This window comes from Rana temporaria, chromosome 1 (genome assembly GCF_905171775.1).
Source record: "Rana temporaria chromosome 1, aRanTem1.1, whole genome shotgun sequence".
In the NCBI taxonomy this organism is placed as follows: Eukaryota; Metazoa; Chordata; class Amphibia; order Anura; family Ranidae; genus Rana; species Rana temporaria.
The window spans coordinates 212,921,373-212,943,016 of record NC_053489.1 but is presented as its reverse complement, the minus strand read 5'-3'; the positions used below and the strand labels follow the sequence as shown (position 1 = coordinate 212,943,016).

Below are 21,644 nucleotides of genomic sequence, written 5' to 3'. Positions count from 1 at the left end.
ATTATTCAACGTGAGGGTGCAGGCTTATTTTTTTCAATCCCGTGAAGCATTTTTTCTTTGATGAGGGACATGATCACCACTGTACCAATCGGCTTTGTGCAGACCTGGGCAAGAAAAACACACTGCAGTGACATGTGAAAGGCACACAGGGAATGTGCTCCATCCCCATTGCTTTTTGATATGGAAAGCCGACACATTCCATCTACTAGTGTAATCTGCATATGGTTAGATGAAGCAGATGTGAGGTTACATATAAAACCGAAAAAGATCATGTTAAACATAATACAGAGTGGCAAAAAAAAAAAAGATTTTTTTTTTATAAAAAACGCATTGTTTGGAATTATGTATCCAAATTAAAAGTAGATATATTTGCTCATTGCATTTACAAGCTCTGCTTCCTGATCCTTTTATAGATTACTGCAATTCTACAAGGCTGGGTCTATGTGACTGAATCTGACAGAACCTGTGCAGTTTTAATGGTGTGAAACATCATCAGTGGTCCTGATGGACAAAGACCATGTGATCTAGGCTGCCAAGGCTCAGACAGACAGAGCAGATTTAGTTTTTATAACAGAAAGATCGATTTTTTACTGAAACTAACACTTTGGTGCTAAATTATAAACTAAAGTGTGCATTTTAAAGCGTAAGCACGCTTACCCTTAAGTAAGTCCCAATGCCTATCTTCAGCAGCCTTCGAAAGCAAAAATGTTCACCTTAAACCGTTCAACTGAGAATTTCAGTGTGCGGTTTACAGCCCAACAAAGATCTTGTCAGAGTGTATGTAGCTTTCAAGTACTGCTAAAGATAGGCAATGGGGCCCACTAAGCGTAAAACACACTAAAATTGCACTTACCTTTTAACAAGTGGCCAGCTTTCAAGAAAACGTTAAATAAAAAAGTTAAAATACTTTTAAAAAAAAACAGGTTTTTCAAATAGCTTGCAGTTTTTGCATAAAAGTACCTGAAGCATCTTCAACTGTTGTTGCTGCTGTGGTGTGAGAGTTACTGACATAACTGGTTGCATAGACTGGCCTTGGGTTTGGGTGGAAAGCATCTGCTGCTGATTCTGTGCCACTTGCTGCTGTTGCAACTGGAGCTGCATCACTTGCTGTGGCTGCTGTTGCTGCAGTTGCGACTGCTGCTGCATAACCTGCTGAACCGGCTGTTGCTGTATTTGCTGCATGTGAGGAAATCTCAGCGATGTCTGCTGCTGTTGTTGCTGCTGCTGCTGCTGTTGTTGTTGCTGCTGCTGTTGCTGCTGCAGCTGCTAAATAAAGATAAGTAAAAGTAACATGACGCAAGAACAAACTTGACAAGATTCCTTTAAAGAGCAAGTATTTAGCCTCGTACACGCGATGCGTCAAACTTTTTGTCCAAAGGGCGTGTGCCTGGATTTTGTCTTCCATACTTTGTCAGCCAACAAACACAAACGTAGCGACGTACTACATGGAATTTAAGCTCTTAAGCGCCACCCCTTTGGGCACCTTCTGCTAATGTCGTGTTTGGTGAGCATAGATTCCGAGCATGCACGTTTGTACTTGTGCGACAGACTTTTGTACAGACGATACGAAAATCTGACAACAGACTGTTGTCCCCCGAAAATTTACTAGCCTGCCATCCAACATTTGTTGGCCAAAAGTTGGACAACAATTGTCTGAAGGAGCGCACCAACGGTCGGATTTTCGGCCAACAGTCTGTCCTCACACAATCAATCGGATCATGTGTACGAGGCTTTAGAATATTTGCATTTGATCAGCTGCTTTGTTGGGCAGAGGAGGCATAAGTGGTCTAACAGACCCCCGACGTCTCCATAATAGTACCTGTCACAAGGGCAACAATTATTATTATTATTTTTTTTTTTTAAAGAACCCCCCTTCCCCCTCCCCATGCTTATGCACAAATGCATATTCCACATATGCATATGTCAACGGTGATTGCACCACATGTGCGGTATTGCCGCAAACAGAGTAAGAGCAGATAACCTGTAATGGTTTTTACGTGTTGCCTATGGACAACTGTACATGACAATTGTAGGGACCATATTTTGTTGCCATTTCACAGCCATGCACGTTTTTAAGTTTGGTATTTATTACTCAACACAACATAATTTATTATACTTTGCCCAAAAATGGGCATTGCATTGTGTTTGTGTGCACTAAAATGTATTTAAGTATTTAATTCTGAAAATTTGAGCTTAAGGGGTTGTAAAAGGTAAAAAATGTTTTCCCTAAATAGCTTCCTTTACCTTAGTGCAGTCCTCCTTCACTTACCTCATCCCTGCATTTTGCTTTTAAATGTCCTTATTTCTTCTGAGAAATCCTCACTTCCTGTTCTTCTGTCTGTAACTACACACAGTAATGCAAGGCTTTCTCCCTGGTGTGGAGAAAGCCTCTTGGGGCGAGCAGGAGTGTCAGGACGCCCACTAACACACGGCTCCCTTCTCTATCTGCAAAGTAGAGTGTCCCGACACTCCTGCTCGCCCCCTTCCCCCTCAAGAGGCTTTCTCCACACCAGGGAGAAAGCCTTGCATTACTGTGTGTAGTTACAGACAAAAGAACAGGAAGGGAGGATTTCTCAGAAGAAATAAGGACATTTAAAAGCACAATCGAAGGATGAGGTAAGTGAAGGAGGACTGCACTAAGGTAAAGGAAGCCATTTAGGGGAAACAAAAAAAAAAAAAAAATTATATATATATATATATATATATATATATATATATATATATATATATATATATATATATATATATATATATATATAATTACCTTTACAACCCCTTTAACAAAACAGCAACCTTAATGTGCATTGTCAGACTTATCTGATAAATATACACAAAAGTCATCTTTGTACATGGTTAGCTCTGGGTTATTTTTTTTCCCTTCGTCTTATTTTTACTAGCTGGATCAGAGCATGTTCTTGTTTTGATGCTCATAGAAGCTGTATTGTTTTCTTTTTGTTGCTGCATTTACTTGAATGATGCCTTTAGCCAGGGTATGCCCAAATGACCGTTTTTTTTTTTTAATTTTCAAAAGTCAATAAAAATGTATAAAAAATGGCTGTGCAAATACAGCGCAACATAAAAAATAGGATTTTTGTACTCACCGTAAAATCCATTTCTGAGTTCATGGACGGACACAGCAGCATTGACCTTAGGGTTATATATCCTTCCTTTCAGGAGAGACTAGGCAGAAAAAAACAGCACTTCAAGTGTTAAAAACACTTTCCTCAGTACAGCACCTCCCAGGGGGCGGGTCCCCCAGGTACATCACACGCTCTGACTCATGCAGCTCCAGTTCGTAACAAGCAGTACAAACAAAACGGAGGGGTGGGTGCTGTGTCCGTCCATGAACTCGGAGAAATTGATTTTATGGCGAGTACAAAAATCCTATTTTCTCTTCCGTTCATGGACAGACACAGCAGCATTGACCTTAGGGACGTCCCCAAGCAGTGTAAAATTTTTTTCGAGGGGTGGGAAAAACACAGCAAACCAAGCTTCACCCCAAACAAAACCGGAGTTCCTCAACGGAGAAACTCCAACCTTAAACTGCCGCCTGGAAAACCTTGCGGCCAAAGGAAGGCATTCGAAGATGCACTCACATCCACCTTGTAAAACAGACGCTTGATGGCGGAAAGTCCAAGAGGCACCAATCACCCTGGTCGAATGCGCCGTAACCTGAAAGGGAGGTGCCCGCCACTTTAGGGCATAGGCCTGAAGCACGACCTGTCTGATCCACCTAGAAATGGTGGCCGACGAGACCGCCAGACCTTTCTTCGGACCAGTCACCGACACCAACAGTGAATCAGACTTCCGAAACTGAGCCGTAGCAGACAAGTACACCCGTAGGGCCCGAACCACGTCCAAGGAATGTAAAGTGGCCTCCTTCTGGTTTTTCGGCCGAGGACATAAAGATGGTAAAACAATGTCCTCATTAATGCGAAAAGCCGAAACAACCTTTGGAAGGAATGACTGCTGCGGCCGCAGCACCACCTTATCCTTATGGATGACCAAATAGGGAGCCTTGCAGGACAAGGCCGCCAGTTCAGATACCCGTCTGACCGAGGTAATTGCCACCAGGAAAACCACCTTCAAGGGGATCAACAAGGGGATTGTCCGAATGACCTCAAACGGGGCCTCTTGAAGCACTGAGAGGACTAAATTCAAGTCCCATGGAGGCAGTGAAGGACGCACAGGAGGGGACACATGCCGAACCCCCTGCACAAACGTACGCACCAGGGAGTGCGCCGCCAAGGGTCGCTGAAAGTAAACAGCTAGAGCCGATATCTGACTCTTAACGGTACTTAAGGCGAGAGCCTGATCCACTCCACGCTGTAGAAACAGCAGAATCTGGGAAATCACGTATGTACGGAGGTGCCATTTCATCTTTTCACACAGAGATGTAGGCCTTCCACGTACGATGGTAAATCTTTTGTGAAGTAGACTTCCGTGCTCGTAGCATGGTAGAGATCACTGAGCCCGACAGGCCTCGGTCCTTTAACACCTGGCTCTCAATAGCCATGCCGTTAAAGCCAGCGACTGTAAAGCAGGGTGAAAGATCGGACCCTGCGACAGAAGATCTTCTCTCAGGGGTAGACGCCAAGGGACGTCTGCCACCAGACGCACCAGTTACAGAGCGGCCAATCCGGGGCGATCAGGATTGTTGGTATCCCTTCGGCTTCCACTCTGCGCAGCAGGCGAGGAAGAAGCCTCAGAGGAGGGAAGGCGTAGATTAGGCGATAGCGACCCCATGGCGCCACCGACGCGTCTGCCCACGGGTCCCTTTGACCTGGCCACGAAGCCTGGCACCTTCCGATTGAGATGGGACGCCAGGAGGTCCACGTCTGGAGTGCCCCATTTTCGGCACAGACTCTGAAACACCTCTGGGTGTAGTGACCATTCTCCTTTGTCTAGTGTTTGGCGAATTAGGTAGTCGGCTTGCCAGTTTAGCACCCCTGGAATGTATACGGCCGACAGAGCCGGGACGTACCTTTCGGCCCACCGGAGGATGTGCGCGACTTCCGTCGCTGCAGCAGAGCTCCGTGTGCCTCCCTGATGATTGACGTATGCCACAGCCGTGGCGTTGTCGGACTGGATCCTGACTGGTCGGTCCTGCAGACCCAGGGACCACTTGGAGAGAGACACAATTTGATCGCTCGGCGCTCCAGTACATTGATTGGCAGGCGGGACTCCTCCCGAGTCCAGCGTCCCTGGGCACCCCAGACACCCCCCCAGCCAGAGAGGCTGGCATCCGTCGTGACCACTGTCCAATGGCACCGCAGAAAAGACTTCCCGCTCCGAAGTACCGGAGACGTCAGCCACCGACTTGACCAGTCGACTCACCCGAATCTGGTAATCCAGAGACAAAGGGAGCTTGTCCCAACGCGACAATCTCTTTCTGTAACACTCGGGTGTGGAATTGGGCATACGGAACTGCTTCGAAAGAGGCCACCATCAGACCCAGAACCCTCATGCAAAAGCGAAACGACGACCACTTCTGGGACGCCAACCGCTGCACCGCAGATTGCAATGTCTGAAGTTTTTCCGTTGGGAGAAAAACTTCTTGCCTCCAAAGAATCCAGGACTAAAACCCCAGGTATTCCAGCCGCTGAGACGGTACCAATACTGACTTCTGGACATTCAGTAGCCAGCCGAATTCTCGGAGGGTCTGGCAGATAAGACACATCCTCTTCTAAATCTGAGCTTGAGGAAGCTCTCAGGAGAAGGTCGTCCAGGTATCCTACGATAGCGATCCCGCGCTGCCTCAGCAGGGCCAGAACCGGAGCGAGCACCTTGGTGAAGACCCGTGGTGCCAAGGCCAGGCCGAACGGGAGGGCCACAAATTGAAAGTGGTCCTCTCCGATCGCAAAACGCAGAAACCTCTGGTGCTTTGCGCATATGGGGATTTGCAGGTATGCGTCCATGGTGTCCAAAGATGCCATAAAATCCTCCTGATGGAGTGCCGCCACTACCGAGCGAATCGACTCCATTCTGAACTTTTGCACCTTGACAAAACAATTGAGGTCCAGGATTGGACAGACCCCTTCCTTCTTGGGGAACTGACACAATCAATCCCCTGACCAGTAGATCCTGGACAGCCCCTGACAGATCCTTCTGGCAATCCAGAGGAAGCTGGAAGGAAAAAAATCTGTTTGGTGGACAAGAGAGAAACTATCTTGTACCCCGAGGAAACTACTTTGCAAACCCAACGGTCGGAAAGAAGAGACCTCCACCGAGCCGCGAATTCGAGGAGCCGGCCCCACACCCTATAACGCGGGCAGACCTTCATGCGGAAGCAGGTGCGCTTCTGCCCTGCAGCGGGCGCCTCGGCACCTTGAAAACTTTTTCCTGCCGCATTTGGCGGATGAAAAAAACCTCTTGGGGGCAGTAAAGGAGGGCCCTTGCTTACGGCGAGGCTCCTTACCCTTCCCAGATTTGGGAGCAGCGTGCTCTTACCGCCTGTGGCATCCTTTATGATGTCATCCAGGGACGCCCCAAAAAGCCATTCACCCTTAAAGGGTAAATCCATCAAGGCCTTTTTTGAAGACCGCAGACCAACGTGGTGGCCTTGTTCAGTCTGGACACCGCAGGGTCCACTGACGGAGGAGAAACCCACTTTTTTAAAAAGTCCTCAAAGGGGTAACGGACCGCAAAGTATTTTGCAGCAGCAAAAACTTTCTGCGGCTTATCCCATTCCTTGTACAACAGCTTGTCCAGATATGGAACACAAGGAAATACTTTTGCGGTGCGGGGTGGCTTGCGGAACCCAAAAGGGACCAGCATATCCGATGCCTCTGCGAAATCCTCAAGTTTTTGAGTATCCCGCACCACAGTTATAAGAGCTCCAACAAACGCCTTATCAAGCGCTGACCCTGAAGCAGAGTAATCCTCACGGTCCGTGTGGGCTAAGCCTGCATCATCCCGACATGACAGAACCAGAGCCAGTAGCAGGGCCTGGTTCCGTGTCAGAGCCGTCCCCAGAAGCGTGTGCCGGGAGGGGGCGCTTTTTACCTCCCTTCTGGCTACTTGTCACTTCAATGCTGGCAATAAACGACTCAAGGACTGCCGTCATCGCCTCTACAGAGGCCGTAGGGGCACTAAGGGTTAACTCGGGCATGGTTGGGGTAGAAGCCTCTGGTTCAGACTCCATGCTGACCCACCATTATGCCGCCCTAGTACTGCAAGGCAGAGACCCACGGGTCACCCTCCCGGCCGTAAAACAGAGCAGGGGGCCCCCAGGGAACTCACCACCCGACCAGGCTGTAATGGTAGCTGAAGCACTGAGAGTGCTGTCCGTGCTGTGCCGTCCCTCAGGAAGCAATTTGCAGGCTTCTGCGCCGTTATTTCAGGCACTAGAGGCCGAGACTTTCCCAAGATGGCCGCGGAAATGCAGAAAAAAGCATGCGGGCTACAAGAAAATGGCCGCCGTATATAGAAACCGTGGCTCCGGTAAAATGGCGGCCATACACGTGTTTAAAACCAGTAACACACAGCAGAACATAGCCCAGCACACACACAGCAACCCCAGTACAAACAAAAAATAAAAAATGGCACCTCACCGCTAGCACAGCACCGGTAGTAACAGAGCCCCATGCGGACCCCCCCCTACAGCCGCCACCCAGAATGGGGAAGGAGGGAGAGGAAAGGGATAGAGGAAAGCAGGGCGGACCCTCATTCGACCTCCCCAGGAACGTACCAGCCGCACCACCCTGCCAGGGCAAGGGGGACACTACTTACCCGTCCTGCCACCACCGGCTGGAGGCATTCCAGACAGACCCAACGCCCGCAGCAGATACGGCATGGCTGTCGGCCCGGCACACTGTGACAAGGCCATAGACACCGGTCATATGTGTGCCTTGGAACATGTAGTTCACCGGCCGCCCCTGGAGCAACGAGGCATGTCGTGGACAGCCTAGCTAAAGGCCGGCACACACTCGATGGCCGAACATGGGGGGACTACAAGGATCGAGGCTGTCACCCAGTCGGCAGTTGATTGTAGGTCCCAGGATCCAAAAATGCAGAAAAAAAAAAAAAAAAAAAAAGAAGAAGTCTAAGAAAAAAGCGGGGGGGAAAAAAAAAAAATTGCAAAAAAACTCCAGAGCACATGAACTTCAGAAAGGCCAGGTCTTCTAACGCTAGGTAGAAAAAAAACTGGATCTGCATAAGTCAGAGTGGGATGTACCCGGGGGACCCGCCCCCTGTGAGGTGCTGTACTGAGGAAAGTGTTTTAACACTTGAAGTGCTGTTTTTTCTGCCTAGTCTCTCCTGAAAAGAAGGATATATAACCCTAAGGTTAATGCTGCTGTGTCCGTCCATTTAAACGGAAGAGAAAATTGCAACAGCCATCATTTGGTTCTTCAGTGCCTCTACTTTCAGAAAACATCTGTTTGGGGGGTTCTGCCGCCTCACAGCTCTGGGGCTTAGAAATCCTCTCAGCTTTCTCTCTTCTTCCCCGCTGAAAGAACGGTCTACGCGGGTTCCGATTGGTCCGCGCCACCCATGTGATGGCATCAACCAATTAGAATGCTCCCAAAAAATGTACCTCCTGGCAGGGTACGTTTAGGAGATTAAGCTCTGGGGATTTCCAAGCCCTGGAGCCATGAGCTGGTTATATCGGGGCTCAGAACGGGCGATCGCCACTATGCAGGTCAGCGGGACTGCGGGGGGTCCTGTGTAAATTCACCCTACAGATTTTTCTGTAAAGGTTAATTTACCCATTAAGTCCAGCATGATTCTTATAACCAACAACCCACGTTACGTAAATATGCCCACCACAGGTGTGTGACAATTTTTCCCTCAGACCTAGAACATAGATGCAGTCTTAAGCCTCGTACACGATTGGATTTTCTGTGGACTTTTGTCCGAAGGGCATTGGCCAGGAACTTGTCTTGCATACAAATGGCACACAATTGTCAGCCAACAAGCACGATAGTAGTGATGTAGAACGTGGTTTTTCAGCTTTTTAGCAGAAGGTGCCCAAAGGGTGGCGCTAATGTTGCATTCGGTGAGCATTGCTTCCGAGCATGCGTGTTTGTACTTTGGACTTTTGTACATGAGATCGGAAAATCTGACAGACCGTTGTCCACGGAAAATTTTAACGCCTGCCATCCAACATTTGTCCGCAGAAAATCTGACAACAATTGGCCGATTGGAGCATACAAAGATCCGATTTTCGGCAAACAGTTTGTCAACACACAATTCTTGTCAGAAAATCCAATCGTGTGTACGAGGCTTAAGAAAATCTTTTGTTTTTATATACGACACCAATTAAATACCCAATTTAAATCGCAAAAATTTACAGGGCTTACCTAAACAGGTACTTTCAACAAATTTTCACCCCCCATTAATCCTTAAAGCGGTCCTCCACCCTAAAGTGGAGTCCCGCTGATCGGAACCCTCCCCCCCTCCGGTGTCACATTTGACACCTTTCAGGGGGGAGGGGGGTGCAGACACCTGTCTAAAGACAGGTATTTGCACCCACTTCCGGCCACACGCTACGGGCGAAAGACGGGCATTCCGTCACATCCCGTCTGTCGCCCGTTGTGTGCTGGGAACACTCGGCTCCCAGCACACAGCGTGTGAGCCAATCGGCGGGCGCAGCGCGACTCGCGCATGCGCCGTAGGGAACCGGGCAGTGAAGCCGCAGCGCTTCACTTCCTGGTTCCCTCACCGTGGATGGAGGGGGGAGCAGCAGGGTGACGAGCGATCGGCTCATCCTCTGCTGCGATCACCGCTGGACTCCAGGACAGGTAAGTGTCCTTATATTAAAAGTCAGCAGCTGCAGTATTTGTAGCTGCTAGCTTTTAATATATTGTTTTAGTGGCACATCCGCTTTAAATCATTAGACTCTTTGAGGGTAAGGACTAATGTTAATGTAGAATATGTGAAGCTCTGTGTAAATCTTCAGCACTACATAAATATTAGATATTTATATATTAGAATAAATGAGGGTTCCCTTTTCTCGTAGTCCCAAAGAAAGAAAATGCAAAGTCCATTCAAAACAGTGAAGTTCACCTTTTGGAGCATATTGCATCCATATTTAGGGTGTAACATGCTCCAGCATTTGATCTTCTCACCTTCCTGATCCTGCCCCCACCTTCCCCGTGAAAACAGGCAGGGGATCCTCTCCCCGTACCCGCTGTCACATTTTGAAAACAGCATGGCTATGCAGGGCTCCGCCAGCACAGTCGCATTAGTCATTCCCAGGAATCTGTTAACGAGAGAACTACAAGTCCCGTCTTGCATCACAGTACGGTGTGAAAGCTGTAGGGTTTGTCCACAGGAGCCTGACATTGCGCCTGTGAGCCACTGATCACAGCCGCAATGCTTTGCAGGTCCCTGCATGAAAAAAATTCAAATACACATTTTTGTGTCTGCAAAAATATGTGCATTTATTTCCCCCCCCCCCCCCAAAACAAGAACTTAAAGGGTCACTAAAGGAAAATTTTTTTTTAGCTGAAATGACTGTTTACAGGGCATAGAGACATAATAGTTAACTGATTCCTTTTAAAAATGATTAAAAATTGATAAAAAAACAATCATATAATGTGCCTGCAGTGTAGTTTCGTTTTTGCTGTTGTTTGCTGGTTCTCTGATGTACAGAGAGCCACTAGAGGGCAGTCAGCCAATAGAGAGCAGTGATACTTTGTCTAAAACTCCTCAGCACCAATCCAGTTTCGTTTTACACACAGCTCCTTGATTAGTGACCACCGTGAGAAATCTCCCAGTACTGTGGTTATCAGGAAACAGGCAACCAGGAAGTGTCCAAAACAGAGAGGATTTACAGCAACATCAAAGCAAAAACGAACAATGAGGACATGAAACCAGGACTGCAGCAAGGTAAAGGAAGCTATTTAGCTAAAAAAAAAAATTCCTTTAGTGTCCCTTTAACCTTAAATTGCTTCCAGATCGCCCACCGAACATTTACTGCGGCACGTTCACTCGATCTTTCGCTAGAGAGGCAGAACAGTGGTCTGCCTATGTAAACGAGGCAGACTGCAGTTCTGTCAGAGAGGAATAGAGAGATCTTGAGTTCCTGCTCATCAGGAACACATATACCCCTCTTCCTAGATCACTCCCTAGATCATTTGATCGCCCCCAAAGTTAACCCCTTCCCTGTCAGTGTCATTTATACAGGGGCAGTGCATTTATTTAGCACTGATCACAGCATTAGTGTCACCATTCCCCAAAAAGTGTCACTTAGTGACCAATTTGTCCGCCGCAATGTCAGTCGCTGATCGCCGCCATTACTAGTGAAAAAAAAAATATATATCCCATAGTTTGTAGACACTATAACCTTTGTTTGCGCAAACCATTCAATATATGTATATAGGGATTTTTTTCTTTAACCATAAATATGTAGAAGAATACATATTGGCCTAAATTGATGAAGAAATTTAATTTTTAAAATTATTGGATGCGTTTTATTAGCAGAAAGCAAAAAAAGATTTTTCTTCAAAGTTTCAGCCTTTTTTTGTTGATGGTGCAAGAAATAAAAACCGCAGAGGTGATCAAATACCACCAAAAGAAAGCTTCATTTGGGGGGGGGGATATACATACATTTTGTTTGGGTACAGCATCGCAGGACCACGCAAATTTAAAGCAAAGCAGTGCCTCATCGCAAAAAATGGCCCGTCATGAAGGGAGTGAAACCTTCCAGGGCTTAAATGGTTAATTGTAGCTCAATCACAGATAAAGTTATAGCCAAGTATTACCTGCTGCTGACTCTGTTGCATCTGTAGCTTCAGTATGTGTTGCTGCTGGACTGCAGCCTGGAGCTGCTGTGCCTGCTGCTGCTGTTGTGCCTGTTGCTGCTGCTGCTGCTGAGCTGCAGCTACCGCTGCCATTTGAAACTGTTGCTGCTGCTGCGGCTGCATAACATTTTGCTGAGAGACTTGGAATTGCTGCTGCTGCTGTTGCTGTTGCTGCTGCTGCTGATGGTGCTGTTGTAAGGCTGCTTGTTGCTGCTGAAACTGCTGCTGCTGTTGCTGGGCCATTTGCTGAAGCTGCATTTGGGCTAGGCGATATAGCAAGAAAACGCAAGACGTTAAACTACTCCAAAAAGGATGAAAAAAAGCTTAGCTCTGCAAAATGTACTATACCTTAGTAACACATTATTGCCTGTACTGGCATATTAGCCCTGGTGTTTGTGAGAGATCCATCGGAATACACAAGTTATGCATCATACAATTTCCAACAAAGAATGGTATATAAAATAAACGATTATTGGCTTGAAACCAAATGTGCACAGACACACTTAATAGCACAGGCTAAAAATGAAAAACCTATTTAAGTAAACCATAGCCCAGGGGTTGACAAATTTGCTTGGAATCTAGGAGCCAGCTAAAAAAAGTTACGAGCCAGAAAACGCGCCCCGTCCCGACGAGCTTGCGCGCAGAAGCGAACACATACGTGAGCAGCGCCCGAATATGTAAACGGTGTTCAAACCACACATGTGAGGTATCGCCGCGATTGGTAGAGCGAGAGCAATAAATTCTAGCCCTAGACCTCCTCTGTAACTCAAAACATGCAACCTGTAGAATTTTTTAAATGTCGCCTATGGAGATTTTAAAGGGTAAAAGTTTGTCGCCATTCCACGAGCGGACGTAATTTTGAAGCGTGACATGTTGGGTATCAATTTACTCGGCGTGACAAAGTATTGCAACGATCGCCATTTTATTCTCTAGGGTGTTAGGATAAAAAAAATATATAAAAAATATATATAATGTTTGGGGGTTCTAATTAGAGGGAAGAAGATGGCAGTGAAAATAGTGAAAAATTACATTAGAATTGCTGTTTAACTTGTAATACCAACGGCCACCACCAGATGGCTCCAGCTTACACATCTGGTGGTGATAACTTGTAATACCAACGGCTCACCACCAAATGGTGCCAGCTCACAAAAAAAAAAAAAAAAAATTTTTTTTTTGTTGCCCCCCCTTCCAAGCCAAGTCGCCAGGACCCTATTTCTAGTCGCCATGGCGCCCGGGATTTGTCGAGCCCTGCCATAGCCCATTTAAAAAAAAAATATATATATAGCTATTTACCAGAACTATAAAGCTCCAGCTGCTGTTTCATACAATATTTTTAGGCAAAATGTTATATTTACCCACACACACATTGTAGTATTGCATTTTCCATTAAAGGGAATGTATAGTATTTTTTTCCAATACATATAGTAAGTTGAGAAGTAAAAAATAAAAAACAAATCTACTTTTATTTTATCTTTTTAGTAAGGGAATTATGGATTTTTTTTAATATTTAGCCCTTGAAGCTGACGGTTATTATTGTGTATCTCAGGTAGTCAGAAAGCAACAAACCACTGACAGGGTTTCTAATCGCTCTTCTATAAAAATTAAATAAAAAAATGGCTTTTAGTTATACTTTAATGATGTGCTGTGAAATACAGATGAATAAATCAGAATAATGAATCCTCTACTGTAAAGTTAGTGCCATCAGGTAGTTTACAGAAGCAGTCAGTCAATAAAAGTACACAGCTAGTCCAAAGCTTTGCAATAAACACAATTAAGCATGTGCTTTTAAACACTAGCATGAAAGCACCCCACAATAAAAGTTTTTTGTAAAAAGGAAAAATTTTTGACTTATTGTAAATTTCATATCTTGGATTACAATGCAGGACACAGGACTTGAAATTCAAACACCATGGGTTATAGGCAGGTTATCTTCAGGTGCCTGGACACAGAAAAACTTTGCCAATGATACGCTTACATAACCCCAACCACGTCGTGAGAGTTATTTTAGCAAGCAAAAAGGAATGACCACAGTATGAGAGAAAAGGTCCTGTTTCCTGTACTGTATTCCAAGAAAAAAAAAAAAAAACAACATACAGGCAAGTCAAAATTCCTCTTCTTAAATTGTACAGGACTTGTATTTATGGACCATGGGACGTACCAAAGCAATAAACCGAGGAGTGGGCAACAAGCAGCCCACAAAAAAATAAAAAAAAATAAAAACCTAAAACACTCAGATGACAACTTGAAGCACACTACAGCAGAAGCTCGCATTAGCCGAGGTCTGAACATCGACCTGGTAGAAACTAGAAAACGAATGAACAGGTGACCAGGTGGCAACCTTGCAAATTTGAGCTTTAGATGCTTGAAAACCCAAGAGACACCAGATGAACCCTTTTTGTAAAAGCATAGGCCCTGGAAATAAAAAAAGAAATAGAGGAGGTTGCCCGATCCACCTGGTGGCATAAGCAGGAAGTCTCTTAAGAGCCCGAAGAAAAAAACAAAAAAAATACTCTGGTCCGGTGAACAGAAGCAATGGCTGCCAGGTAGACTGACAACATTTAGGCAGTGTAAGATTTCCTTAGTTTTGAGCAGGATAATTGGAAGGAAGAGACCACCTTAGGTAAAAAGGAAGGTCTTGGTCTCAAAACCACCTTGCCCCTGTGCAATATCAGGAAATGTTTCTTACAAGAAATGGCTGCTAGCTCCGAAACACACCTAACCGATGTACTGGCCACCTTACATGTTAGGTCTCACAAAGGATCTCTCCAATTGGCTCCAAGGTGGGTGTCTATAGTACCAAGAAAGCCAGGTTCAAATCCCAAGGTGATGCAAACTGTTGAACTGCGGGAGATTTACATGGGCAACTCCATGAAGAAATGCCTTGATTGTGGTTAAGGGGTTTCCTAGAAAAGAATAGATAAAGGCAGAAACATTTCCCTTCTAAACTTAACTCCATGTTTATTTGAATTTAAACAAAAATTGGGCCAAGCTAGCATAAAACAAACTATTTTCTTAACTAATAAATGCCTTTACTGTCCCCACTGAATAAACTATGGATCATCAGCTACATACAGTACCGTTATGGCATTGGTATGGGGACTTTCCCATCTGCTGCTTCCAGTTCCTGATGCCATGTCCCAGGAACCAGATGCCGCCAGTCACATCTTTACCAGGCTCCTTGATCAGATGGGAGAGACCAGTAAGGGCAGCAGTAGGGGATAATCCAGTGGTTCTACAGCCATTAGGATTACTTTTACTTTGAAGGGCATCGCCGGCTCCAAAAAAATCTCGGTCATTTCGGCAGCTGTAGCGATGACCAAAATATCACCCTTCCCATCCAAGGATGTATGGGTACATCCTAAGGGCAGGAAGTGGTTACGAGTACAAAATGCCATACATTGGGCAGGAACAGATTGTAGAAAAGCCAGGATATGAACAAAAGATTATTCTCTGGGACATCTATCTTCAAACCAGGGTTCCATGTGCGATGATGGCTTACGCAGCAGATAGATCTGATGCTGGCAGATTGTAGGGTAGGAAGTATTTTGTACCCCTTTGAAATGACAGATTGGCTTTTTTATTTCTGTACACCCTATTTTTTTAATAAAAAACTATTGGAAACGAAATGACAGATTGGACCCAAAAGATCCAAAACATTTCGGAATCAGACTTGCTCAAATGCCAATAGAAGTTCTCTCACTTCAAAGATTGGGAGAGGCTCCTCATGAGGATGGTTCTGGGCAGGCTTAGACACAGACGTTGATAGCTTGCAACAAAAAGGAAGTATTAGGCATATAGATATCACACATTCTACAGATTTGGCAAATTAGAGTCTAGTCTAAAGCATCCTCACAAAGCAATGCTCAATGTATCAGTTGTAAAAGAACAAGGTCCTCGAATAGGCTTATTTTCTCTAACCATTTGCTTTGCCCAATTGGCAGTACCCTGGCAAATAGACAAAAGATCGATATTGCTAGCTGCATGGCTGGACCTGCAAGTGCAAATGAGGTATTTAAGAGGGCTTCAAAATGCCTATTCGTAGAATGTTTACAAAGAGGTAATAACTCCAACTGTATGGTGTTATTAAGGACTAAAATTGGGCCAATGCTCAAATAATGTACAAATTTGTGCATGGATAGAAAAACGTCCTCTTGACTTTACCAGCCTGTCAGTGCCCATATGGGCCTGTTTTATCTGAGGGGAATCAGGTGCTGCTGGGCAAAGCTTAGTCTGCAACACATCAATCCATGTGTCAACAATGGAAAGCAATTACCCAGAAGTTATTACTTGTGGCTCATAAAATGCAATGTTCTTTGCAACTTCTGCTACAGTATAGGTTTCTCCAATGATTTCCTCCTCAAAGAGGTTTGGAGGTACCACCTCTGATTCAGGAGCAGAGTCAGGGGGGAGAGAGGTGCAGCGTTTTTGGTTATTGGAAACCAAAATGTTTTAGGAAGGTCGAACATTTTCCAAAGAATTCACAAAGTGGAAGAAATTTGCATTTGTCAGACAGGCCACATATTGCACACCTGAGAGGGAGCATGAATTTAGAGGTGGGGAGCAGTGTCAAAATAGGACACTGCTATGGGACAAGGGAACAGCCATCATCCCGAGTGGTATTCTGTGTTCCCTGTAGACAATTAGCAGAACTTGTTTTATTCGGTCCTGAAGGGGAAGGCCTGGAGGACCGCCTTTAAACAAATTTGGGTGAAAGTGTTTCCTGTCCCGGAGGGAGGAGCCCTGTCTCAGAAGCCATCCTGGAAGATGACAGGAGAAAGGGTCTTTAGGGTCTAAAATCCATAGAGCTGGATCACAGCCCTGAACTGCGTTCGCACCCTGTGGCTAACTTTACTTGTTGCATAAAACACCCTAAGGTGAGCACCTATGCCAGGATCCAGTGCCCGAGCCAACATTACAGGCCTGACACACACACAATGGGATCTGGGTATGGTCCCCATAGTAGACATTGTGGAAACTGCTTGATATCCCAGGGCAATTTAGCAGTCAGATCTTGATAAGTGTCTGAAGAAAAAGAGGAATGTATAAAAAAAAAAAAAAAAAACCCTCTTCAGAGAAGGAAAGGTCCATCACCTAAAGACACTAGCAAAAAAACAAACAAAAAAAAAAACCCTGGAGTCTAAAGAGCGTGCCCCAAGAGGCAGCCCTAGATTTTTTTTTTTTTGCCAGTGTTCAATCACCTAAAGCTGGCCTGCATATAACCCATGGTCTATGACTACTACACCTGTGTCGTATTCTGTACGATTAAAAAGAAGTATGGGTTGTTTTTCTTAAATCATACCTACCTAGGTGGATGCTGTATCTGTCCCCTGTCGGCTCTAAGACTGAGAACACCGCTGATCGCTCGGTTCTTGGGGCACCATGAGCAGAGAGCTGGTGACTGTCAGTAACTGGCTATCTGCTCCGCAAAACCACCCCCCCACGGGCTCACTGGAGCATTGGGCTGTGAAGGGGGTGGGAGCAGCTGGCTCAGGCTCTTAGCAGCTCGCCGAGAGGATGGGGCCAAGCGACGAACCAGGCCCCTGGGTGGTTGCCAACCATATGGTTGCAAGCTTTCTGTAGTCTAGACCGGCTCTGTGATGACAGCCCAAAGTGGGCTTCAGCCTGCTGTTGACCAAAAACGGGTCACAGGAGTGCAGAAAGGAATGCAGAATGAACTGCTTGCCTGTGATTTGTGGGAGAAGAACAACCACACAAGCTTTGGCTGTAATTCTTTAAAATATAAGAATTTTATTCAAATAGGGATAACAAAAAAAGGGATTTTTAATACAGCTTACCTGTAAAATCCTTTTCTTGGAGTACATCACGGGACACAGAGCGGCATATTCATTACTATATGGGTTATATGGAGTACCTTCAGGTGTTGACACTGGCAATCTCAAACAGGAAATGCCCCTCCCTATATAACCCCCTCCCATAGGAGGAGTACCTCAGTTTTGTAGCAAGCAGTATGCCTCCCAAAATGGTCCCCAAAAAGAGGGGTGGGAGCTCTGTGTCCCGTGATGTACTCCAAGAAAAGGATTTTACAGGTAAGCTGTATTAAAAATCCCTTTTTCTTTATCGTACATCACGGGACACAGAGCGGCATATTCATTACTATATGGGATGTCCCAAAGCAATGCTCACAATGAGGGGAGGGAGAACATCTCCAAGACAAAAGGATTTAATTTAGAGAAATACTCAAATCATAATAAATCCAACTTAGTTGAGAAAAATAATCTTAAATTTTAAATTTAACTCAAAAAAGAGGAGCCCCCGGAATCCGAGGGTCTCAAACTGCAGCCTGCAGCACTGCCTGCCCAAAGGCTGTATCAGACCTCCTTCTTACGTCCAACTGGTAGAATTTTGTAAACGTGTGGACAGAAGACCAGGTTGCCGCCTTGCAAACTTGAGCCATAGAGATCTGGTGGTGTGCTGCCCAGGAGGCGCCCATGGCCCTAGTAGAATGAGCCTTTAATGATACTGGAGGAGGCAACCCTTTCAAGCCGTAGGCCTGAGTGATTAATTGCTTAATCCACCTAGAAATGGTGGACTTTGCAGCTGCCTGCCCCTTCTTGGGCCCATCCGGTAATATGAACAGCACATCTGTTTTCCGGATCTTCTTTGTAGCTTTAAGATAGGCCTTCATGGCCCTGACGATATCCAAGGTATGCAGCAACCCTTCCTTTCTGGAAGTAGGTTTAGGGAAGAAGGATGGTAATACCAAATCCTGGTTCAAATGAAAACTGGATACAACCTTCGGTAGGAAGGAAGGATGAGGGCGGAGAACGACCCTGTCCTTATGAAAAATAAGATATGGTTCCTTACAGGATAAGGCCGCCAGTTCCGATACTCTTCTTGCGGAAACTATGGCGACCAAAAATACTAACTTTCTTGTCAGTAAAACCAAAGGAATTTCAGCCAACGGCTCAAACGGTTGTTTCTGTAAACTTGACAGAACAAGGTTTAAATCCCACGGGCAAAGCGGGGATTTAACTGGAGGTTTAATACGCAAGACCCCTTGAAGGAAGGTCTTAACCAGCGAGTGGGTGGCCAGCGGCCGCTGAAACCACACTGACAGAGCAGAAATCTGTCCTTTGATTGTGCTTAATGCCAATCCTTTATCCACTCCTAGCTGGAGAAAACTTAATACTCTATCGATGGTAAATTTGCGAGAAAGCCATCGCTTGGACTCACACCAGCCTACATAGGCCTTCCAGACCCTGTAATAAATCACCCTAGAGACCGGTTTCCTGGCTCTGATTAGGGTAGAGATTACTTTCTGAGACAGACCTCTACCCCTGAGAATCAGGGATTCAGCTTCCAGGCCGTCAAATTTAGATGCCGTAAGGCAGGGTGGAGGATCGGACCTTGCGATAGCAGGTCTGGCCGTAGAGGAAGAGTCCACGGGTCTCCCACTACCATCCTTAAGATTAGTGAGTACCATGCCCTTCTGGGCCATGCTGGAGCTACCAGGATGACTGGTATGTGCTCCACCCGGATCCTGCGCAGCAGGCGGGGTAGTAACTGGAGCGGGGGAAACGCATAAAGAAGTTTGAACTGATGCCAAGGGCAAACCAACGCATCGGTTCTGCAGGCCATCGGATCCCTTGAGCGGGACATGAACCTGTCTAGCTTCTTGTTGAGTCTCGATGCCATGATATCCACGTCCGGCACTCCCCATCTTTGGCAGAGTGCTTGAAAGATTTGTGGATGCAGAGACCATTCCCCCGGCAAAAGAGTCTGGCGGCTTAAGAAGTCCGCCTGAAAGTTGTCCACTCCTGGAATGAATATTGCCGATATGCAGGGCACATGAGCCTCTGCCCATAGGAGAATCAAGCTCACCTCTCTCTGAGCGGCTTGACTCCTGGTTCCCCCTTGGTGATTTATGTATGCCACGGCCGTGGCATTGTCCGATTGAATTCTCACCGGGAACCCCTGCAATTTTGACGTCCAAGCCCTGAGGGCTAGTCGAGCAGCTCTGAGCTCCAAGATGTTGATGGGCAACTGCTTCTCTGGCGTTGCCCAAGTACCTTGGCGAGTGCAACCATCCAAAATTGCTCCCCAGCCCGTCAGGCTGGCGTCTGTGGTCACTATCTTCCAAGCCACTGGGCTGAAAGACTTCCCCTTCAGTAGATTCTGAGGGTCTAACCACCAACACAGACTTTGTCGGACTCTTGATGAGAGCGGCAACGGGATATCCAAGGCCTGTGGCCTTCTGCTCCATGCTGACAGGATGGCTGCCTGCAGGATGCGAGTGTGGCTCTGGGCGTATGGTACCGCCTCGAATGTGGCCACCATCTTGCCTAGTAACCTCATACATAGGCGAATAGTCGGTTCCTTCTTGCTTAGAACCAGTAGGATTAATTCCTTGATGGCTTTGACCTTCCTCAGAGGTAGAAACACTCTTTGTTGTTCTGTGTCTAATCTCATGCCGAGATATTCCAACTGCCTTGTGGGCAGGAAAGCTGACTTTTCTCGATTTAGGACCCAGCCGAACTTCTCGAGGTATTGGACCGTGAGGGCCACTGCTCGCTCCAAGCCGGGAGACGAGTGATCTATGACTAGGAGGTCGTCCAGGTATGCTAGGATCGTGACCCCTTGGATCCTTAGTTTGGCTAGGATTGGAGCTAGGACCTTCGTGAACACCCGGGGGGCCGTAGCCAACCCGAAGGGAAGCGCCACGAATTGGAAGTGACGCGAAGCCACCATGAAGCGTAGATATTTTTGATGTGGCTGATAAATTGGAAGATGAAGGTAGGCATCCTTTATGTCTATGGACGCCATGAAGTCGTCCTTTTGGAGTGTGGTAGCTGCTGACCGCACGGATTCCATCCGAAATGAGCGGATCTTTAGGTATGTATTTACCATCTTTAGGTCCAAAATTGGCCTGACATCTCCATTGGACTTCGGGATGATGAATAGGTTGGAGTAGAAACCTAGCCCCTGTTCCAGGACTGGTACCTCTACTATTACTTCCTGGGAAAGTAGATGATTTAATGCCGACATTAATGCGGCTCCTTTCTCCGGATCGTTTGGAATCCTCGACTCCTGGAAATGAAGAGGAGGAAACCTTAGGAAATCTAATTTGTAGCCCGTGGCCACGGAAGACCGTACCCACTCGTCGGGAATGCTGGCTTCCCAAACCTCTGAAAAGAGTCGCAGCCTTCCCCCCACCTTCGTGGGTGGGGGCGCCCCTTCATAAGGTCGGCTTGGGGGCTGGTTTTGCTGGTTTGCGAACCCACTGCTTTCTGCCTCTAGCAGCCTGTCCTTGTGATTTGCTGTTGAAGCCGAAGTTTGCTTTCGCAGGAGGCCGTCGATACTGTTTGGCATTAGAGGGCCCCTGCCCAGGGGAGTACTGTCGTTTAAACGCAGGCCCCTGAAACTTCCTCTTAGTTGGCAAGAGAGTACTTTTGCCATTTGAAATGGTTTGAATGTATTTATCTAGGTCTTCTCCGAAGAGTCGTCCTCCATGGAAGGGGAACCCTACCAGGAGCTTCTTGCATGGGGGCTCGGCCTCCCAGCTTTTTAACCATAAGAGTCTTCTCATATGGATAAGGGTTAACGATAAACGTGACGCTTGCTGGATAGAATCCTTAATTGCGTCTACTGTAAAACATATGGCCCTAGGGACATCCGAAAATTCTTCTGCCTGCTGGGCAGGAATAAGTTTAAGCATCTGCTTAACTTGATCCGATAATGCTTGAGCAACCCCAATCGCAGCCACAGCTGGCTGTACTACTGCCCCTGCAGTAGTGAAGGAGTTCTTAAGTAGTGCTTCCAAGCGTTTATCAACTGGATCCTTGAATACCTGTATGTTTTCTACAGGGCATGTTAATGATTTGTTAATACATGAGATGGCTGCGTCCACTGCAGGAGTAGCCCATTTCTTGGAAAATT

General features: G+C 46.3%; 1 protein-coding gene across 4 annotated transcripts in view; it reads right to left on the bottom strand.

The window, feature by feature from the left end:
* MED15 (mediator complex subunit 15) overlaps positions 1–21,644 on the bottom strand; it is a 107,009-nt gene that overhangs the window by 53,708 nt on the left and 31,657 nt on the right. For 3 of the 4 annotated variants that reach the window (XM_040349294.1, XM_040349277.1, XM_040349300.1), the window contains exons 6-7: positions 11,709–12,010; positions 961–1,266 (exon numbers count right to left, since the gene is read on the bottom strand). In XM_040349294.1, the coding sequence (XP_040205228.1) occupies positions 961–1,266; positions 11,709–12,010 (608 nt within the window). The remainder of the gene's footprint in view (positions 1–960; positions 1,267–11,708; positions 12,011–21,644) is intronic. The other variant, XM_040349286.1, reaches the window with a different exon arrangement.